The sequence below is a fragment of the Battus philenor genome, unplaced genomic scaffold (genome assembly GCF_028537555.1).
Source record: "Battus philenor isolate CCGP_79_NKW_IND1 unplaced genomic scaffold, ilBatPhil1.0.hap1 SCAF_34, whole genome shotgun sequence".
Classification (NCBI taxonomy): Eukaryota; Metazoa; Arthropoda; class Insecta; order Lepidoptera; family Papilionidae; genus Battus; species Battus philenor.
In genome coordinates, this window is record NW_027181698.1 from 502,458 (window position 1) to 521,384 (window position 18,927).

Consider the following 18,927-nt stretch of genomic DNA (forward strand, 5'->3'; position numbering starts at 1 on the left):
TTGGTACAAACATCCGGACGCAAGCGCTCGGTACGCGAGTTATCCGCTGACCGCGCATCAGGCACATCATATACATTACAAACAGAATTTAAAAAACAGTATAACAATCAAAAGGAAACAGAACATGGAAAAGGAACATGGGCTTGACATTGCGATGCATCGGTTTTGGAATATAAGTGCCTATTTGTTGACATAAAATCACACGAAAAGAACGAATCCTTAGTGTCCGTATTTTTTGTACTACAGTTAACACAATTAGCACGAATAACACCTTTCATACCACAACCGTAACACGAAACTGTATGCGGATCACTTTTAGATTTAAGCCTTGAGCACTCATCGCGATCATGTCCACTCTTCTTGCAATAAACACAAAAACGTTTACCTGGATTCGGCGCATTCGCTGCGCTTACCACAGCAGGTACAGCGACGGCGGCGGCGCGTGCGTTCGAGCCCGCACTCCCTGCTCGCTGATCCGACGGCGCGCGGGACTGCGCGACCGATGAGACCTCCATCAGCGACTCCTCTATGCAGCGCGCCTTTGAGACCAACTCGTCAACGCTTTGTACACTTTCTCGTGTTAATCGCTTCCGAATACGCTTATTTAAGAGACCATAAATCATATCTAAATGAATTCTCTCGTCCAATGCATACGTGAGTTTGGCGATCGAGGCGCGTAAACGACCGATGAATACTTCCGATTGCTCCCGGTCTCCTTATTCAGAAGCGAAGATGTCTCGGAATATTTTATACGGGGGGCGGGGCGCTCCGTACATAGCGCGTAAGCGCTGCAGCGCGTCCTCCCACGACGCTATCGATGCTTTTACGCCTCGAAACCATACGGCTGCCTCTCCTTCGAGTAGCATCGGTAAACCACGAAGTGCATGATCGTCGTCCGCAATGTTTATACATTCTTTGTATATCACAATCGCGTCGATAAATGCTTCCAGAATGTCGGAGTCGCGTGAGGCGCCATTGAAACGAGCCGTGCAACCGGCAAAGTTTCCCGACGGAGACGGATGAGCCGAAGACGACGATGGTGATGGTGATGGCGAGGGCGCTCCTGCGGTGAAGGCCGGCGATCGCAGCAAAAGGCTCTCGAGTAGCTGGCGGTTTGACCTTGCCTGAGCCTTGGCGAACGCCACCATGAACGACGATAGCTGCCCCTCGGTCATGAACCTGCCCGAGTCTTCATCCTCGACGTCGTTACGGACGCCTGGAGCCTTGCGACGCGGCATCGCAAACAACAGATGCAAAACCACTGACGAAATTAACTTCGATAACGCACAATTGTTAAATTTTTAGATGGAATTCTTCTACGACGCTAAGATGGCGAACGGTCGAGTACGCGATTTCGTCGATAATTAGCGCGTAGGCCACGGGTTGGGCGCCAGTGTGATGTGGAAAAACGTTTATTGAATAATTAACATAAGTTGTGTCCGGAAAATGAATAATGCGCCTACGAGCGGTCGCGCATCGTTCTCTAGTTCAAATCCGAGTCCCGGAGAACTGCAACGGCCGCGGGCGCACGTGCTGCGCCTTGGCTACCTGCCAAGGCGCAAGCAAGAGCGCGTATAGTGCACGCCGTGCGAGTGAGCGAGACGAATGGGCGAGACGAGCAAACGGTTGAGAGTTGTGACGACATCCGCGGGAACTTTCACATATGGCGGCTTTTTATGTAGCAATATTATTACAATATATATATACATCATACACACATTCATAATTATTTTTAACTTAGCTTTTCAAGGTAAACATCTGTTTATACTAATAATGTATAACTATGCTAATACTTTATACTATACTATAATATTTATAATTTTATTGATATAAGAAACGAGTCTATTTTTCTATCTACATATATAAATTTAGCACGTTTCTTAAAGAAAATTACTAGATTGGTTTTAGAATAGCTTTTACGTAATAGAATGCTGTACAAATATTAGATAAATACTAATGGGTGTCATTGGAATAGAATTAGCACACGGGAGTTCCGGGGACTGTACATATTTTTCATTGACCCCGGGTGTAGAATAGGTAAGAGATAGAGTTATCTCTGAGATAATTTAGAGTTATGTATATTTGATTTATTCGATTATAATAATTATTATTATTTATTTGTGAATGATTCATCCTAATAATATTCAATGATATTCATTTTTGTCAATAGGCCCATATATTTCAAGTAAATCACAACAACTATAGATAAAGATCGTCATGTATTTAATTTCTTCCTTTTATTTTCTCACGACTTTTCTTTTCTTGAAGACAAATATGTTTGGAAAAGTACAAGAATTGATTTCTAGCAAAGAGAATAATGAAATTTCGACAACTGTCTCTATGTGCACGAACTAACTTATCCTTAATTCGTGCTAATTGACACCCTAACTAAATAGTTGTAACATTACGTAATAATTAATGTTTAGTTATAAAACTTTATATTTTTATATCTCAGATCTTTCTTTTTTTCTTTTATTGTCTGCTATAAAGATGTAATTATAAAAGATCTATTTAATTCCAAAACCTATATTTTAATATGATTAGTTTTCCTTTAAATGAATATAGTATAGAGTTCTCAAAATCGATAACATGGTATATTTTAATAGACAAAGAGTTTAACCAAAAAGTGACGAAGTGGCACAAAGTAGAATTGAATGAAATAAAATCAGAAGAAATTTTTTTAGACTTCGATATCACATTTTAAAGAAATCGCATACCGAGTTTAAAATGTTTATTGTAATAATTTTCAATTTTATATATTTTTAAATACAACGTTACTAAAACTTTAGAAACTACATTATGTTTTTATTTTGCAATATATATATATATATATATATATATATATATATATATATACATATAAAAGCATTGATACAATTGATTTTTTCTTCTATATATATTAATACATAAAAAATTACATTTAGGTTGCTTCTGTCTGTAAAAACATTTTAATGAAAAACTTGACTTATACATTATTTATTTAATAAAAAAATAGTATTATTTTTTTATTTAATATTATGATTGAGTCAAAATTTATTCCGGTGATTATATACCTATATTTCTTTAGATTCTGAACCAAACACTTGTATATTCCACTATTTACTCTTTGAATTATTCTATGCCGCTCATAATTTTAATTTTAGCTTTAGTACTAATTTCATATTTTTTTAAAGTATTGTAATTTCTACTCGTTAAATCACATATCAAACAATTTTTTTATAACTATTACTTACTTATATCAGAATATAAAATGGTCAAGTGTAAATATTCCATAAATCATGCGTAATGTAATAGTAAAATTAGGTAATATTTATATTGATAGGTTGTTAAACTTAAAGATACATAGTATCTGAAGGTTGTAAAAATATTTAAGGAAAAACGTGAAACGTTTAGTGGTTAAGGAAAATTAGTTCCAGGTACTCTATATTATTTCTAATATTAATCAATAGACCCAGTAGTTTGATAAATTTATAAGTAATATAGAAAATAAATATATATGAAATAGAAAATAATAAATAAAACTCGTGTTGCTGTTACATTTTTCATCAAATATTCTTTTAGGAAAATTGAAAATGAAAATTGTTGTTATATTCAGCTTTAAAACCAAATAATATTTTTTTTTTTTTTTAACTCTAACAATTTTTTTTCTTACGATTAGGTTTATATTGATTTCAGCTGAAATTATGACTATTTAAAATTATCAGGCAGAGAAATATACACAAGTTTTTTTATTTATATTTTTATTTCTTTAATTATCTTTAAATACAATAATAATAGTCATGTAACTGTTATTTTGAATTATTTATAAACCAAATACATATCTTTAGTAATTTAACTTTATAACTGAAGAAAGAAAAATGAAATTTGTAACGTATTTAATTTCTTTTATTTATCTACATAGTAAATAAAGTAAAGATGTTACATATTAACTATTTTCAAGGACCATAATACCACAAATAGCTGTATATATTCTATTACACTATGTATAACCATTAAGCATAGTTTTAAGGAACATGTACAAAAGTTAAAAAAGAAACTGAGTAATAGTTAAGTGGAAATTGATTCCATGTACTGTTAATATATTAGAATATAACACGGACATATACTTTAATTTTATAATTAGATAATAAAGTTATAGATAAAAACATTTCACGTAAACATTATATATGGATTTAAATATTTCAGAATATACAGTTGTCACAGTCACCAAATTTTAAATTATAGCGACCAATTCTTTACACTTTTTCGTTTCCCGTTTGTATCTGCTTACAATTTTTCTTTTCTATAAGAAAAGAACGGAAATTATATAACTATAACGAACACACGGAATAACATAACTATACGACAATCTGTTTTTGCACAAAACATCGTCTCCTGGATTGACAGTAATAATATCATAACGTAATGATATCATAACCAAATAGTTTTAAAGTCATGTAATAATTAATACTCAGTTACATTACTTAACCTGAGTAGGTTATAATAATATAAGATTATTAAACTTGAAGATACAAAGTATCTGAAAGTTGTAAATATATTTAAATAAAAACGTAAAATGTTAACGAATAAATTTATTTCGGGGACTGTACACATATTTCTATAGGCCCTGGAAATAAAATAGTTTAGAAGTGTTTTAAGCTGAATAAAAATCATTCACATTTTTCCTAAGAATATTTTTTTCAGTCATTATTATATCATTATATCATTATTATTTCAGTCATTATCATTATTTCATTATTTTTTCAACTTTTTTTAAACTTTATTTTTTACCTTACACATATTCCAGTGTTATTTGCATATGTGTAAATATATATATATATATATTATTTTTTTATTATATATAATAAAAATATATATATGTGTAAATATTGCATCGCCATGGATAATGTAACATCAAAAGTATATAGTATTCGAAAGTGGTAAAAATATTTAAGGGAAAGTATAAAACGTTTACAAGTAAATAATTAGCGAAAATGAATACCGGGGATTGTACATATTTTTCTAGTGACCCTGGAGCTAGAATTATTAAGAAGTATTTTTTAGGTGAAAAACAATTCATTTTATAATTTCAGATAGAAAGAGACCCTAAAAATTATTCCTTAGCTTGTAAAAAATTCCCTTGGAATATTCTTTTAGTTAAATCACGTAAAATTTTTGCTAAAACCATTTTTTTAACATCAAATTACATTTTAAATTTATTTCCACAACAATTTTTAAAGATTTCTCAATATTTTAACAATATACTTCTTTCTTATAAATTAGAAATATCACTATTTTTTTTTGTTTTTGTTTAAATTTTCGATATATTACAAGATTAAAAATTATTTATGTTTCATAGCACAAGTAATTTTTTAAGGTTTTAAATTGGCCATTTGTTATTATACTTATCGAAACATTGTTTTTAAATTTACTCTTAACGACCTTTTATGATATTTCGCGTAGACACGAGTTACTTTTTTATTTTTATGTAAAAATTTCTTGACCCTCAAATACAATAAAAATAGAAATGCAACTGTTTTTTTTTTACTTTTGTAATTTACTTTTGTAACCGGCAAATCAAAAATGATCTTTGAAACTTCCTTATTTACATTTTTTTCTATCTAGATAAATAACAAATTGAACATGCTTATCAACATATTGACAATTAACAATAGGTATTCATAACTGGACATATTGGTGGTAAATAATGATTATAGTTATATATTACCTATTATATACCTATTATACCTTTAAGCATAGTTTTAAGGAATATGCACAAACGAAAAAAAAAATAAAAACTGCAAAACTATAGCTAAGTGAAAATGAATTTCGAGTACTGTATAAATATTCGAATATTGCTCGGAAATAGTATAATGTTAATAAGTATTTTATGCTTACATTTTTGCATGTTTTATTGTTTACTGAGTCTTTTGATCTGTTTTAGTAAACAGATTAAGAGAATTTAATCATAAATTGTTTAAAACTAAGTTGAAGTCAACTAACTACCACGATTATTTTTTTTTAAATCATTGGTGTCTTGGTTGTTTTTAACGAAGCCCTGACAATGTCAACTTTGAAAAATTACTGTTCGTTTACAAAGTTATTTTAGTTTTACATTACTATAGATAATTTGTAGGCATAGTTTTAAGGATTATGTACAAACTTCAAAGAAAAAACAGTGCTACCTAATAATTAAGTGGAAATGAATTCCGAGTGTTGTACATATATTGGAATATAGCTCGGAAGTAGTGTAATTTATTTTGATAATTAGTAAACAAAATATTGATTGAAACATTGTACATACACATTAAACACGCATTCTTTTATTTTATTTATGAACCTTTAAATACTGTGTAACAACATTTATTTAAAATCATATAGTAAACAGTATTTAAACTATTGGTTTGGTTAACTGATTTTATATATTTCATAAATATTTCATAAATATTTCAATCAAATTTATTTCTCTTTTAAAGATTATATTAATTTTGATCCACAAAAATGTACAAATTACATAGTTGCACAGGGTCTAAAGATTCTAGAGTGGCGACCACAAGCCGGTAGACGCGTAGGTAGGTCTCCCACTGGGTGGACCGACGACATGCTTAAGGTTAAGGAAGTCGTTAGATGTGGGCAGCGCAAGACCGGTCATCGTGGCCATCTCTGAGGGAGGACTATATCTTGCAGTGGGCGTCTATCGGCTGGCCAAAAATTATACTTCAGAGTAGTTATTAGTGAATTTATAAAAAATAGAATTAAAAATTACCTTTACTTTCACATTTATTTCTATTTATATTTTACGTCTTTCGTAAGCGAGTTATTTAATAAAAGAAAATATATCGACTAGTTATTTTTTAATTTTATTTGTAATTATTCTTCGTTTATAGAATTGCATATAATCAAGTTCATTTAGTTTCTATCCACATTTCTTTTAAATCTAAATATGTATACAAATAATCCAGTAACTTTGTAAATACAACGTTTTACTAGTCTTCGTGTAATAGGTACATTCAAAAACAACATTTGCTCATCTTGACTCATACATATCATTTCTAAGCTAAGACAGTTATGTAGATTAGGTATAATTAAATCAATATAAAATTAAGAATGCTTTTGCTTCTCATATATTTCATTATTTTTAGCCTGCGATGGTAAAAAGCGTTAGCCTAGAAGTAATTCATTTTTAAAAACATCTCGCTAAATAATAATTTTGTTGCTTTACGAATGAATTTAATAGTTTCATTGTATTATTATTCCATTTCATGGACACCGGCTCAGCGAGTTTTTAGTTGGATAAAAGTGAAAATTTAAAAAGTTAAAAAGTAAAAAAATAGTAATGAATAACTTCGATCAAATATATAAGTTTTTTTATCAATAATTATAATGTAATGTAATTTTTTGATTAAATTTGTTGTTATAATCCTTAACTAAACAATACTAACTTCATTTACTTCGCAACATTTCATTAATTTTAACATTCTTTATTTAAATGTTAATTGTTAAATAGAAGATTTAGTTATTTACTGGATTTATGTAAAATTGACATTTAAGAAAAGGACCAATATTTAGCCGGCAAACAATGCGAATTACATAACTATCACCGTTAATTCACTCAACACGTGTTTCACCCCTCCACGGGGCATCCTCAGTTATAGGAGTAACTCCTGAAGATGCCCCGTGGAGGGGTGAAACACGTGTTGAGTAATTTGGTGGTGGTGGTTGTGTGACTCACATTGTTTGCCGCATACGCATTTATCAGCGGGCTGGCGGGCGGTGCATTTCATTGCACGACTACCACTGCATGTGCGGAAGTGGCTAAATATTGGTCCTTTTCTTACTTAGGATGGACTTCCACGAGGTAACGCCTGATTCCATTAAAAATTAACATTTGTTTTATGTTATCTGGGAAAAAAATTGACGTCATAAGTAACAAATCCGTACTGTTATCGCGCGTGGTTGTAGCGTAGTATAATTCTATTAAAAATAAAAAATAAATAAATAACAAGATTTCATAACTCCGCTTAAAACTGTATAGGTTAAATATAGCAAAAATGTTTACAATCGTTCAATCAAGTTTGTTTGGCTTTGTCGTTGGTCCACTTGATGGGTGCCCTATTCGCGTCTCTTTTAACTGCTTGTTGCCGTTTGAGAGCTTTTGGGCCAAACGGCCGCCGGTTGCATGAGTACTGCCACTTAAAACGAGCAATTCTCCGAGTTGCTTCAATGACCTTAATCTGCTGATCTGTAATATCTGTCTGATCTATAAGTCATCATCAACAATGTCCACTTTTTAAACACCTTCGTCTTTAGACATTGCTAGTATTTTTGACGAGATATTTCGGAGCATCCCAAATTTATTATTGCCTCTATCTAACTAAAGGCATTAGAAAAAGGTATAAAGTTGTCATATACCTTAACATATCTTAACTTTAACATATCTTCTTGTTTATTTTTGCCGAGTTTTTCAAAATTTCAACTTCAACAGAAATATACGTTCTATTGTTATCTTTAATAGCAGTTCAAGTAATAAAGATAACACTAAGTCATGGCTACTTTGGTTATTTGCAGAACTGTTTTTGAACTATTTAAACTTGGTGTTGCGAATTGGTAGAAAACAGAAATATTTTTAGAAGTTCATAAAAATTGTTAGTGTTTTTTTTTAATAAAGAGAAATATTTTTGTGCAAAGGAATAACTTTACATGTATATCACTTTTTTTAAATTGTCCGAATAAAAAAAATATATTAAAAAAATTAGTTTTATATGCCAATTGGATATTCGAATAAATATAAAAATAAAATGTCAAAGATAATGTAAAGCGGTAAATTCAATAATAACTTCACTCATGTACCTTTTTTCATATTGTCATTAAGGCATTTAATTCATTAAATTAAGTCATTAACATTCTTCAGCAAACAATCTTCATACAGGTTATCTATTTATATATTGCATTTTAACTGTGTAGTTATTACGATAGCATATAAATTTATATATATGATATTTATACATAGGCTGATTCGACGATATTTGTTTCATAATGTACTAAATAGAAAAGTTATTGTCATTAGAACTCTTTTACTATATAATCTACTTAGTTCAATAAATAAAATGAATACTCTGTATTTTTCTTGTATTTACTCTTTCTACTGTCGTAGACATGCCAGTAATTTTTGCTAGTACGGAGTCGACCGAAGTAAATAGTAACCTATTTAAAGATTATTTAACAGATTGAAATAATATCAATGTTAATTTTGAATTTTGAATTTTGAAGTTGTTACTAAAAAGTGTTTAATTAGTAAAATTACTTAAAATCATTTCGTTCACTGATTATAAGTAATTTTAGTTTTTTTGCTAATATTTACGTCACCGTGTGCGAGGAATTGATGTCAGATTAGACTAAGATTTGTTAAGTTTTTTTTATAGTTGTTTGTTTTATAATTAATCGCAATAAATCCGCCAAGAACCAGTTTCATCTCTACTTACCGTAAACATATGTTGCCAACACCAGCAAGACGTTTACCTTACAAATTCAATCTATAAAATCGTAGTATCGTATTCTGTGAAGGATTTTAAAAAAAAACGAGTATAATACAACTTCTAACGTAAAACATCTTACTACCTCAGAAATTTCACCTAGGGCGTTGCGAAATATAAACACGGTAAGAATAAACAAAAGAAATAGATCTTACGAAGATCCGCTTACACCACTTTTAGTAAAACAGCGTAAGTAACAGACACGGCATAATTATTTTGAAATCCATCACTCTTTTGTTGATGGTTTATGCAATTAAAGAATTTACGACTCTTAATATGTATATTAGAAGTTGTTAACGACATGTTTATTGACAAAGTTGATATAAATTTAGAGAGAGTGACTGAATGAAGTAGATTTTGTGAATAAAGTTTTCGGTCTAGTAATCTTGTTCAATCTTTTCAAGGGGTCATATTTGATAAGAAATGTATGTGAAGCGTTCAATTGGACCGTTATATATTACTGACCGCTACGGCCACAACCCTTTGAGGTCTTAAACTATTTCTGTGTGTTGCGAAATCCAAATTCGAACGCCGATTTGAATTCGAACACCAGTAGAAAAATAATGCAATTGTGTTTGGATCAAAATTGTGAAAATATTTTCTCCAAATCGGTCATATCGGGCGTTTGGAATCAAAGAAAGAACAAATTTATCTACAGATGATTTCATACCACTACCTGCTAAACTTGTATGTTTAAATTTTTCCAATCCTTTTCTGTACAATTTGCAACCTATGAAACTTTTGATCTAAATAGAGTCACGTCAAACCTCTATACGATAAATAATAAAAAATAATGACGGAAGAAGCAAGATCGTGCAAAATTAAAAAAAAAAATTCTGCAAGGTATGCAGCGTGAAGGATAAAGCTTGCTCGTTTGCGATCTGCTCAAAAATAAATTATCCAATAAACGGAAGCTCAACTAACGTTTCTAGGTTAAGTCCCTGGAATCGCGAAAAAGGGAATGCAGGCTCGATGAAAACACGCTGTAATTGAATATGACTTTATAACTAAAATAAGCCCCCCCCCCCCCCGGGAACGGGCGCTGTGGTGGGTGGAGGAGATCCGAGAACGCGGGCTTAAAGTTTAAAAATTGCCGGTGCAAATATTACAAAAGTTATAAGATAAAAGATAAGTAAACTCTAATCTTTGTAACTAAGGAATTTCTTTCGGTAATAAACAACAGGCTAACACAACTATACGGATGTTTTATTCATTAAAAGTCATACAATTAATTAGGGCGTAATTTTAAATATCACTAACCATTCCTATTTATTTATATAACAGTAGCTATCTTAATTTTACTATAAATGAATGTACACAAAATATAAACTAATGTGAAATTTTTAGGAACCAGAAATGAGGAGATTCGTAAATGAATGTAAGTAACAGGGACACAGCCCAGAGGATTTGCAAATAAAATGGCAATGGGTTATATAGCGCGCAAAACAGATAGGACTGGGGCTTGAAGGTTCCGGAGCTGAGATCATGGAGCGGCAAACAAAGCGTACGACATCCACTCATAGGATCGACAAATGAGTATGTAATATATTTATAAAGAGAGGCCTATGCCCAGTAGTAGTCGTCTACAGCTAAAATAATGATGATTTATTGTTAAAGTTTTTCATTTCGCTTATAGCAGGCGATAATTCACTTAGAGGTCAACGGTTATAAAATTAAAAAGAAATAAATCGCATGTATTCATTTTAATAAGCCAAATTAATGTATTTAATAATTTATTTACTATAAAATACACAAAAGTTAGTCAGCAGTGGTAGTCCAGTGGCAGAGGACTGAGACAGGTTCGGTTCCCGGATTACAATCTTATATATAATTCACAGTTTGTGCATTAATTATATAGGATTGCCAATGTTTGTGAGCAAGTTTCCGGAGGATGGGCAGCAGCGTCCTCTGCGTACCATAATACCACACTGCGATCACCTATCCGCCTGCCAAACGTGGCGATTATGGTTAATCCCCCAATTTATATCTTTGAGTAGTCCTATGGGCCAGTTGGAGTCTATAGGCTGACACGACGAATCAATTATTTAGATCCATCGGCGATAGACATAAAATTACAATAGTCAAATGTAAGACTCAAAACAAAACAACAGAAGCACGTTATGGTTGTATAGAACTATATCAATTTAATTATAAAAATCATGGTTATAGAACTCCTAATACAAGGTAATAGAATAATTTTTTAATAAAGAGAAGTAAATTAGACTTTCATTACAGCGTACATAATGTGAAGACAATTCATAATACGAAAAATAAAATTAATATAATAAACTTTTACAGAAATAAAAATATAGCATCAATTAAAAACGATTAACAATTATTTCAAACAATTTTTTTGTTTGTTTGTTGAATCGATTTATTTTCTTGTGATGCTCAAATGTAATTCGAATTAAAAACAAAAAAAAAAAAAATCATATCTATTTTTAATTTCTGTTTGACAATAAGGCGATTTTTAAAAGGTGAATCCATTTTGGTTATTTCTACTACAATAATTGTTTTGTCATTTTAATTGTTCTTAATGTTATTAAAAATTTAATAATATTTTTTACCATACGTCACGGATGCTTAAGCCTAATGGTCTGACCAGGCAGAGTACAGTGCTAGACGAATGCAATTTATTAGTCAGTCACATGTTTTTGCTTAAAAAAAATTATTTATCACGTAGTTTACGTATTTTTCAGTTCTTAAAAAAGACGGGATTTCATTTCAAATATTTCAGCAGTCGCAGAACGTTCACTTCTGTATATACGACATAGGCTCTTTTAGAGAAATCCATTTGATTTGTAGCGTCTTGTATCTAGTATTTTCCGATGACCTCTGTCCACCTTTTGGGTTGACAGACCTCTTACGCTGCGCTTGCCGGTCTACGGTCTCCGCTCCACAATCTTAATCCCTCCCGTATACCACGTGCATAGTTTGTTATAATATAATATCAACTGTTTACTTATAAATCATCTAGGCTTTGTCGTTTATTTTCATTCGTCTACTAATTTCTCCATTCCTGGCTCGATCTCGTAAAGAAATCCCGGTCATAACCTTCTCTATCGTTAATGAGCCTTTGTGAGTTTACCAATGAAGAACTGCATTTCTTTGCCGTAGGTAATACATATTAGTTAAAGACAAAGATCTTCTAAATTGAATTCAAGTCTTTAACGAATGCAGATACTTTAATACAATGTTTCATAGTTATTACTTATTTAACATAAATAATATATTAGATATTCAGTCTTTACAAGTTCATTAATATTAACGCTAATATTGTACACTTTGTACGTTTACTGAAAGAGTAAAAAATAAAAGAAAAAATATTCCGAGATAACAGATAATTAAAAATTAGATTAGCTGAGACTTTCATCTGGATTTTGTTCATAACGTTCATGACGTTATTGGAAAATGTTGTCATGGAAATCCCTATTACCTTTCTCCAATAAGATACTTAAAAGCCACTAGGAAAATGTTAAGAGGGTGTAAGTAGAACACGGTATATGCTCTTTCAGCGTCCAGAATACTAGTAACGGACCGGCTGGAAATCTAATCTTCTCTTCTCTTTTATTTTACGTAGGCAGAAAGTAAACAATTGTAGATTCCTCTCAGCACTCTGCGGAAAATTTATCATTGGCCCACTGCCGTTGCATCCAAGGTGCGATTTCTCTTAGTCATAGAAAAGGAGAATGGTGCATAAAAATACCGATATTTTTCTTCCTCTCTACGACTCGCTGTCGATTTCATAGTAGAACAAAAAAGTTGAAGAAAAATGATGGAAAATATAAAGTATGCTGAATACATTCGAAGGTCGATAGATGGTTTCCAAAGTCGTAGACTTTTCATTTTAAAATTCTGAAACTAAAATTGTTCTAGTTATGCTCTTAAACTTATTACAAATGTTAATATACGTACAAATTTACAACACCGCCAAAATTATTGCACAAACATTAATAATTTCTTTTTAAAAAAATATTACATTTTAATGAACTCTGTGTAGTCGCTATTATTATAACGAACAAATTATGTCCGGCACGCACCTGAGCTTTGTAAAGCAGTCACTCAAACGCACTCGCTGTTTAATGGATGGGTTATTAAAATTTTTGCCCAAAGGTTTGCAGCCCCGTGCATTTCCCGGTATAATTGAGTTCCAGTTTTGGGCGCTGACAGGATGCTGATAACAAAATTACGAACAGAGCGGAAGGGTGGCGGGTCAGCCATGTAGACTGAAATAAACGCATCTAAAATTCGATACGCCGTACGAAGTTACCAACAGTTTATAAAAGTTATGTAATGAGAAAAGCATCTTCTAAAATACTCTTATTTAAAAATTACAATTTCTTAATTAAATTTCTTAGTTCAATCGTATATTTCCACTCTTGAAATGTGCGTAAGCGCCAGAAAAAATGGCAGAAAAACTGAACGCCTTTTCACTTATTTACTTAAACATTTCAAATAAATTTATTTGTTTATTTAAATTTATTTAAAAATAAAGTTAAAGGTCTCAATTATTTGTATATCTGTTTACTTAATTGTACACTTATTCTAAAAAGTATAATGGGGTACTAAATATATTCTCCTAAAGATAAACATTTATGCGGTGCCATAAAGAAGAGAACAAATAAACAATACCCGACTGTAAAATACTTACGAAATGTACTTAATATGCTTGACTATAACATAATCGAACATGATTATAATACAACACATAATAAATAAATGCATTATAATAAATAAAAATCCATTTATTTTAATCATTTCGTTAACTTTTCAAATTTTTCGCAAGTCACTTTTTACACGAAACCTTATTTGGTATCTCTCAGGTTTAATGTTTCGCAAGTAATAGCTAATAATCATTTGTATATAAAGTTTATATAAATAAAAAAAAAACTAAATAAATAAAGAGCTGGAATTTTATACCGTATATTATCTACAAGACATCAATTAATTCTAGCGCGTCAAAATCTCCTTCGTGCGACTCGAGAATTATGATATCGCGCATTGGAGCACTAATAACTGAATTTGGTGCTTCAGTGCTCGAATAAAATATGCTGTATATTTGCTTCAACTTACAGGGTGTTCAACAATTGTGATTCCATCGTTTATTTTTTAAATAATTCAGGTGTGTTTGTACGGTTTTAGTTTCTATTGCAAACTGATACTCTTGTATGTAAAATTAAGGGGTTACAAAAATCTACTTTATATTTATTTTTACAAGTCCAGAAAAATTTTAAAACTTTATATATAGCTTTCAGAACATTGTAAGTTTCAATCAATGCTTATAGATGGCGCTAACTGGTAATTACCTCGCGATATTGTTTCGCGTTGATGACCTTTATATTTATTTTCTCGTACTTTATATTTATTTTTACAAGTCTAGAAAATTTTTTAAACTTTATATATAGCTTTCAGAACATTGTAAGTTTCAATCAATGCTTATAGATGGCGCTAACTGGTAATTACCTCGCGATATTGTTTCGCGTTGATGACCTTTATATTTATTTTCTCGTACTTTATATTTATTTTTACAAGTCTAGAAAATTTTTAAAACTTGATATGTAGCTTTCAGAACATTGTAAGTTTCAATCAATGCTTATAGATGGCGCTAACTGGTAATTACCTCGCGATATTGTTTCGCGTTGACGACCGTGTCTCTTACACTCGATTGACTTAGCAATTAACAAAACAGGGTAAATGAAAGACAAGCATACATGTATTTCGCAATACGTATTTGTAAGCAGTTGGCCAGAAGAGATCTACACTCAAAGCCGTTGCTATGCATCTCATACTGAGATACTGCGACAATCTCCTCATCATTTAGACGGAGAAGGCAAGACATTTGGCTTACCTTGTTCAGATCTACCATATGCTAAAAGTATTAAGACTAGCAGAAGATCTTTATTAATTTTATAGAATTTTTATGTCCTGATAATATAGAAATAATTGAGTCTTTAATAATATATAATATCGTTATTAATATCATATAACTTAATATATGAAAATTCAGGGTAGCATTGTTAAAATTAGTACATATATGTTGTTATATAAACATTTTCGTGTCGAAATTTTATACGAGAAAATGTGCAAACAATAAATATAAAGTTTCCATTACGATTTCGTGGAATAAACGACAAAGGCAACAACAGAAACGCCGGATGAATTCGCGGAAAGTGGGGAGGAGTCTTTTGAAAGAGAGAGAAATAGAGACTGTACAGGTACAAAGCTCGGTCGAGATGAATGCGTGGAATTGTGAGAGCCACTAATGAGAAAAGGATAATATACATATCAACAGTTCGTTTTTCGTGTGTGTGTCAATTTTAGCTTAAAATTTTTATGCATAATGAAAATAATCATAAGAAGTACAATTCCAAGCGAAAAATACTAATAATAAAATATTTTTTACTATGAAACTTTTATAAACTTGGTGACTGGTAAAAACTTCGTAAAATCCGTTCTTTGCTTAACTGTACGCAGGAAAATAAATATTTTGACTAAATTTCTAGACTCACGCTATAAGGTTTCAAAGACAACGTGACGAGTCAATAGGTTTGTGTAAATCTCTTATGTATGTGTATATATTGAAGATATATTAATTTTAATTATTTATTATGGGAAAAAAAATCAATAGAAAAAAATAAGTGACTATTTTTGGAACCCCTTTTAACTCAATTTTGCGGTAATATTTATTAGACTGTTTTCATAATGATATCTTTTATTATCATATTTGGAAATCTCTTTTTAATGTAAATGTACCTATTTACTTAAATTTACAATTACTCTATATATTCTAAAAATCATTTAGCATGCAGATTTTTAAAACCTATAGTAACGAATCTAAATTTACAATACCAATTTTAAACATTTATTTTCCTTTTTTTTAATAACGTGATTAGATTATTTACGGCTTTGAGCATGAGTTAGCCTTGAACCCCGACGTGTTGTCAAAGTGAACCTACCCCAAAAGCAACCGGAACCCCGACAGTAGGTCAGGCGCTCGATATCGATCTGCGACTCTCGCACCTTGTTGTATTTATGTCACGACCAGACTTCGCTCTGTTACGTAGATCTATTATCCAGTGGGATGTCCCTTGTAATATATAATATACTACCATTGACGATTTTTTTGTTTGCTTGCTTAATTAAATAAAACATACAAACAAAGTTTTTATTTTTTTATTTATTAATTCTTCCAACTTACAACTGTTACAATTATATACAACATAAAACTAAGATATTTATTTAGAAAAAATTAAGCAGCTAATTACAGTTAAACATATAGGGTTAAAAACAGACTCATCAATTCACTGTAAGTATATATATATAAATACATATATATAAATTATGCTCTTTTGGTTTATTTATTATTAATTAATGTGTGGTACACGCTATCTAAAAATCAACAGTTTCAAAAAAAATTACAATTTAAATTTTACTTATTTTATACTAATTGTCTCTGCAGACTTTGTACTGCCAGAATTTATTGGCCTTTCGTTTCGTTCATTCCAATAGAAAGATGACGTCATCTCTGCTCTGAAGGAAGACCGAGTGATAATATTGTCATGTCCCAGGAATACATAAGAAAAATGAGTGACATACATCAAACAGCACACTTTTGTCTTTTTTCAGAGTCTTTATTTTCGAGGTCGAGACTTAAAAAAAATGTTAAAAAGTTAGATAAGTGGTTTTGTGTATGCATATATGTAACAAAACTGTAAAGCAATACAGTGTCTTAATAATAAATTTTTAATTTCATATCATAAAATAAGGCACTAAAACGTCATGAAACGTCAGTCACTATAAAACGTGGTATAACAAAAAAGAATTAGACTTGGAATAACAAAACGCAAATGACAGCTATGTAATTGACGTAAAATGACAGCTATGTATTGACGTATGGATGACAATTTGATATTTGTAAGAATTCAATATTAAAACTATTTCTATTAAATAAATAATTAACAAGTAGATTGAAGTGAAGTGAAGTTTAATTAATAATGCCGCGACCAAGACGATCGAATCTTTCCCGACAAAGCCGTAATGCAAGAAGAATACAAAATACTGCAAATGAAAGGACTGAAGAAGAACAAGAAATTGCACGTGAACAGCGCCGCGATAGTATGGCTCGACTTCGTGCTTCTCAATCACGAGAGCAAAGTGAAGCAGCCCGTGAAACAGCTCGGTTGGCAATGCAGAATCGTCGAGCGAACAACAGAAGGCAACAAATAGATAATGTGCGACGCAGAACAAGATATTTAGCTGATTTGAATCGAGCAGCGTTTCGATACGATTGCAGCAATGATTACAGCTTGCATCCTAGCGTTTGCATTGGGCAAATGGACGTTGTTTGCGAGTATTGTGGTGCATTAAAGTTTTCCGGAGAAACCTGGCCTGGATTATGCTGCCTTAATGGTAAAGTGAAATTGCCAGTGTTGACTCCGCCACATGAGCCATTGTATTCATTGCTTTGTGGCGAAACACAAGAATCACGCCACTTTCTTGCAAATACTCGAAAATACAATAGTTGTTTCCAAATGACGTCATTTGAGGCAGACATTATCGAAGAAGGAGGATTTAATCCGACTTTTAAGGTATTTATTTTTGTACTTACAAAGAATGTAGTTAAAGAATAACTTACTTTATCTATTGGTATGTATTATATTTGCTAATACTGAACTCTACTCTCCCACAGAAAAAGTGTTTATAACCCTAGTTAATACTGTCTGGTTTTTATTTTGTAGATACAAGGACAGATCCACCATCGAATTGGATCATTACTACCTTTCGAAGATACACAGAATAAATTTTTACAAATATATTTCATGGGCAACATGGAAGAACAACTTGATCGACGCCTAGGGATCAATGCAGGAATGAAGCGAGCAATTATTCAAGACTTGCAGTGTCTGCTTCATGAACATCATGCGTTGGTCAGGTTGTTTAAGAGTGCTTTAGAGCAAATGCCAAATGATGACTATAAAGTTGTCATCAAAGCAGATAAACGACCATCTGGAACACACGAACGCACATTTAATGCTCCAACAGTAGACGAAGTTGCCATCCTGATTGTTGGTGAACAATTGGAAAAACGCGATATTGTGCTTACACGTCGCGATACTGGGCAACTGCAACAAATATCTGAAACTCATCGATCATATGACACATTGCAATACCCACTGATGATTTGGCAAGGAGAAGATGGATATTATTTTAATATTAAAATGATAAATCCATTGAATGGTAAAGTATCAGTATTAAAGTGTTAGGGTGTAATTAAAAGATGTTTGTAACACTTTATTAATTTATTTAACGCACGAACAAATATTTGTTAACGCTTGAGGGCGAGTAAAAAGAACGTGCATTCGCCGTGGGATCCTGGGGCGCACTGAGATCCGCGACCGAGCGACAGCGGGCAATA

General features: G+C 31.5%; 1 protein-coding gene across 1 annotated transcript; it reads right to left on the bottom strand.

Moving 5' to 3' along the window:
- Nucleotides 1-716: 716 nt before the first annotated feature.
- LOC137927569 (activity-regulated cytoskeleton associated protein 2-like) lies at nucleotides 717-1,238 on the bottom strand. Its single transcript, XM_068771345.1, has one exon. It carries the CDS (start codon nucleotides 1,236-1,238, stop codon nucleotides 717-719), a length of 522 nt encoding a protein of 173 aa, XP_068627446.1.
- Nucleotides 1,239-18,927: the final 17,689 nt, after the last annotated feature.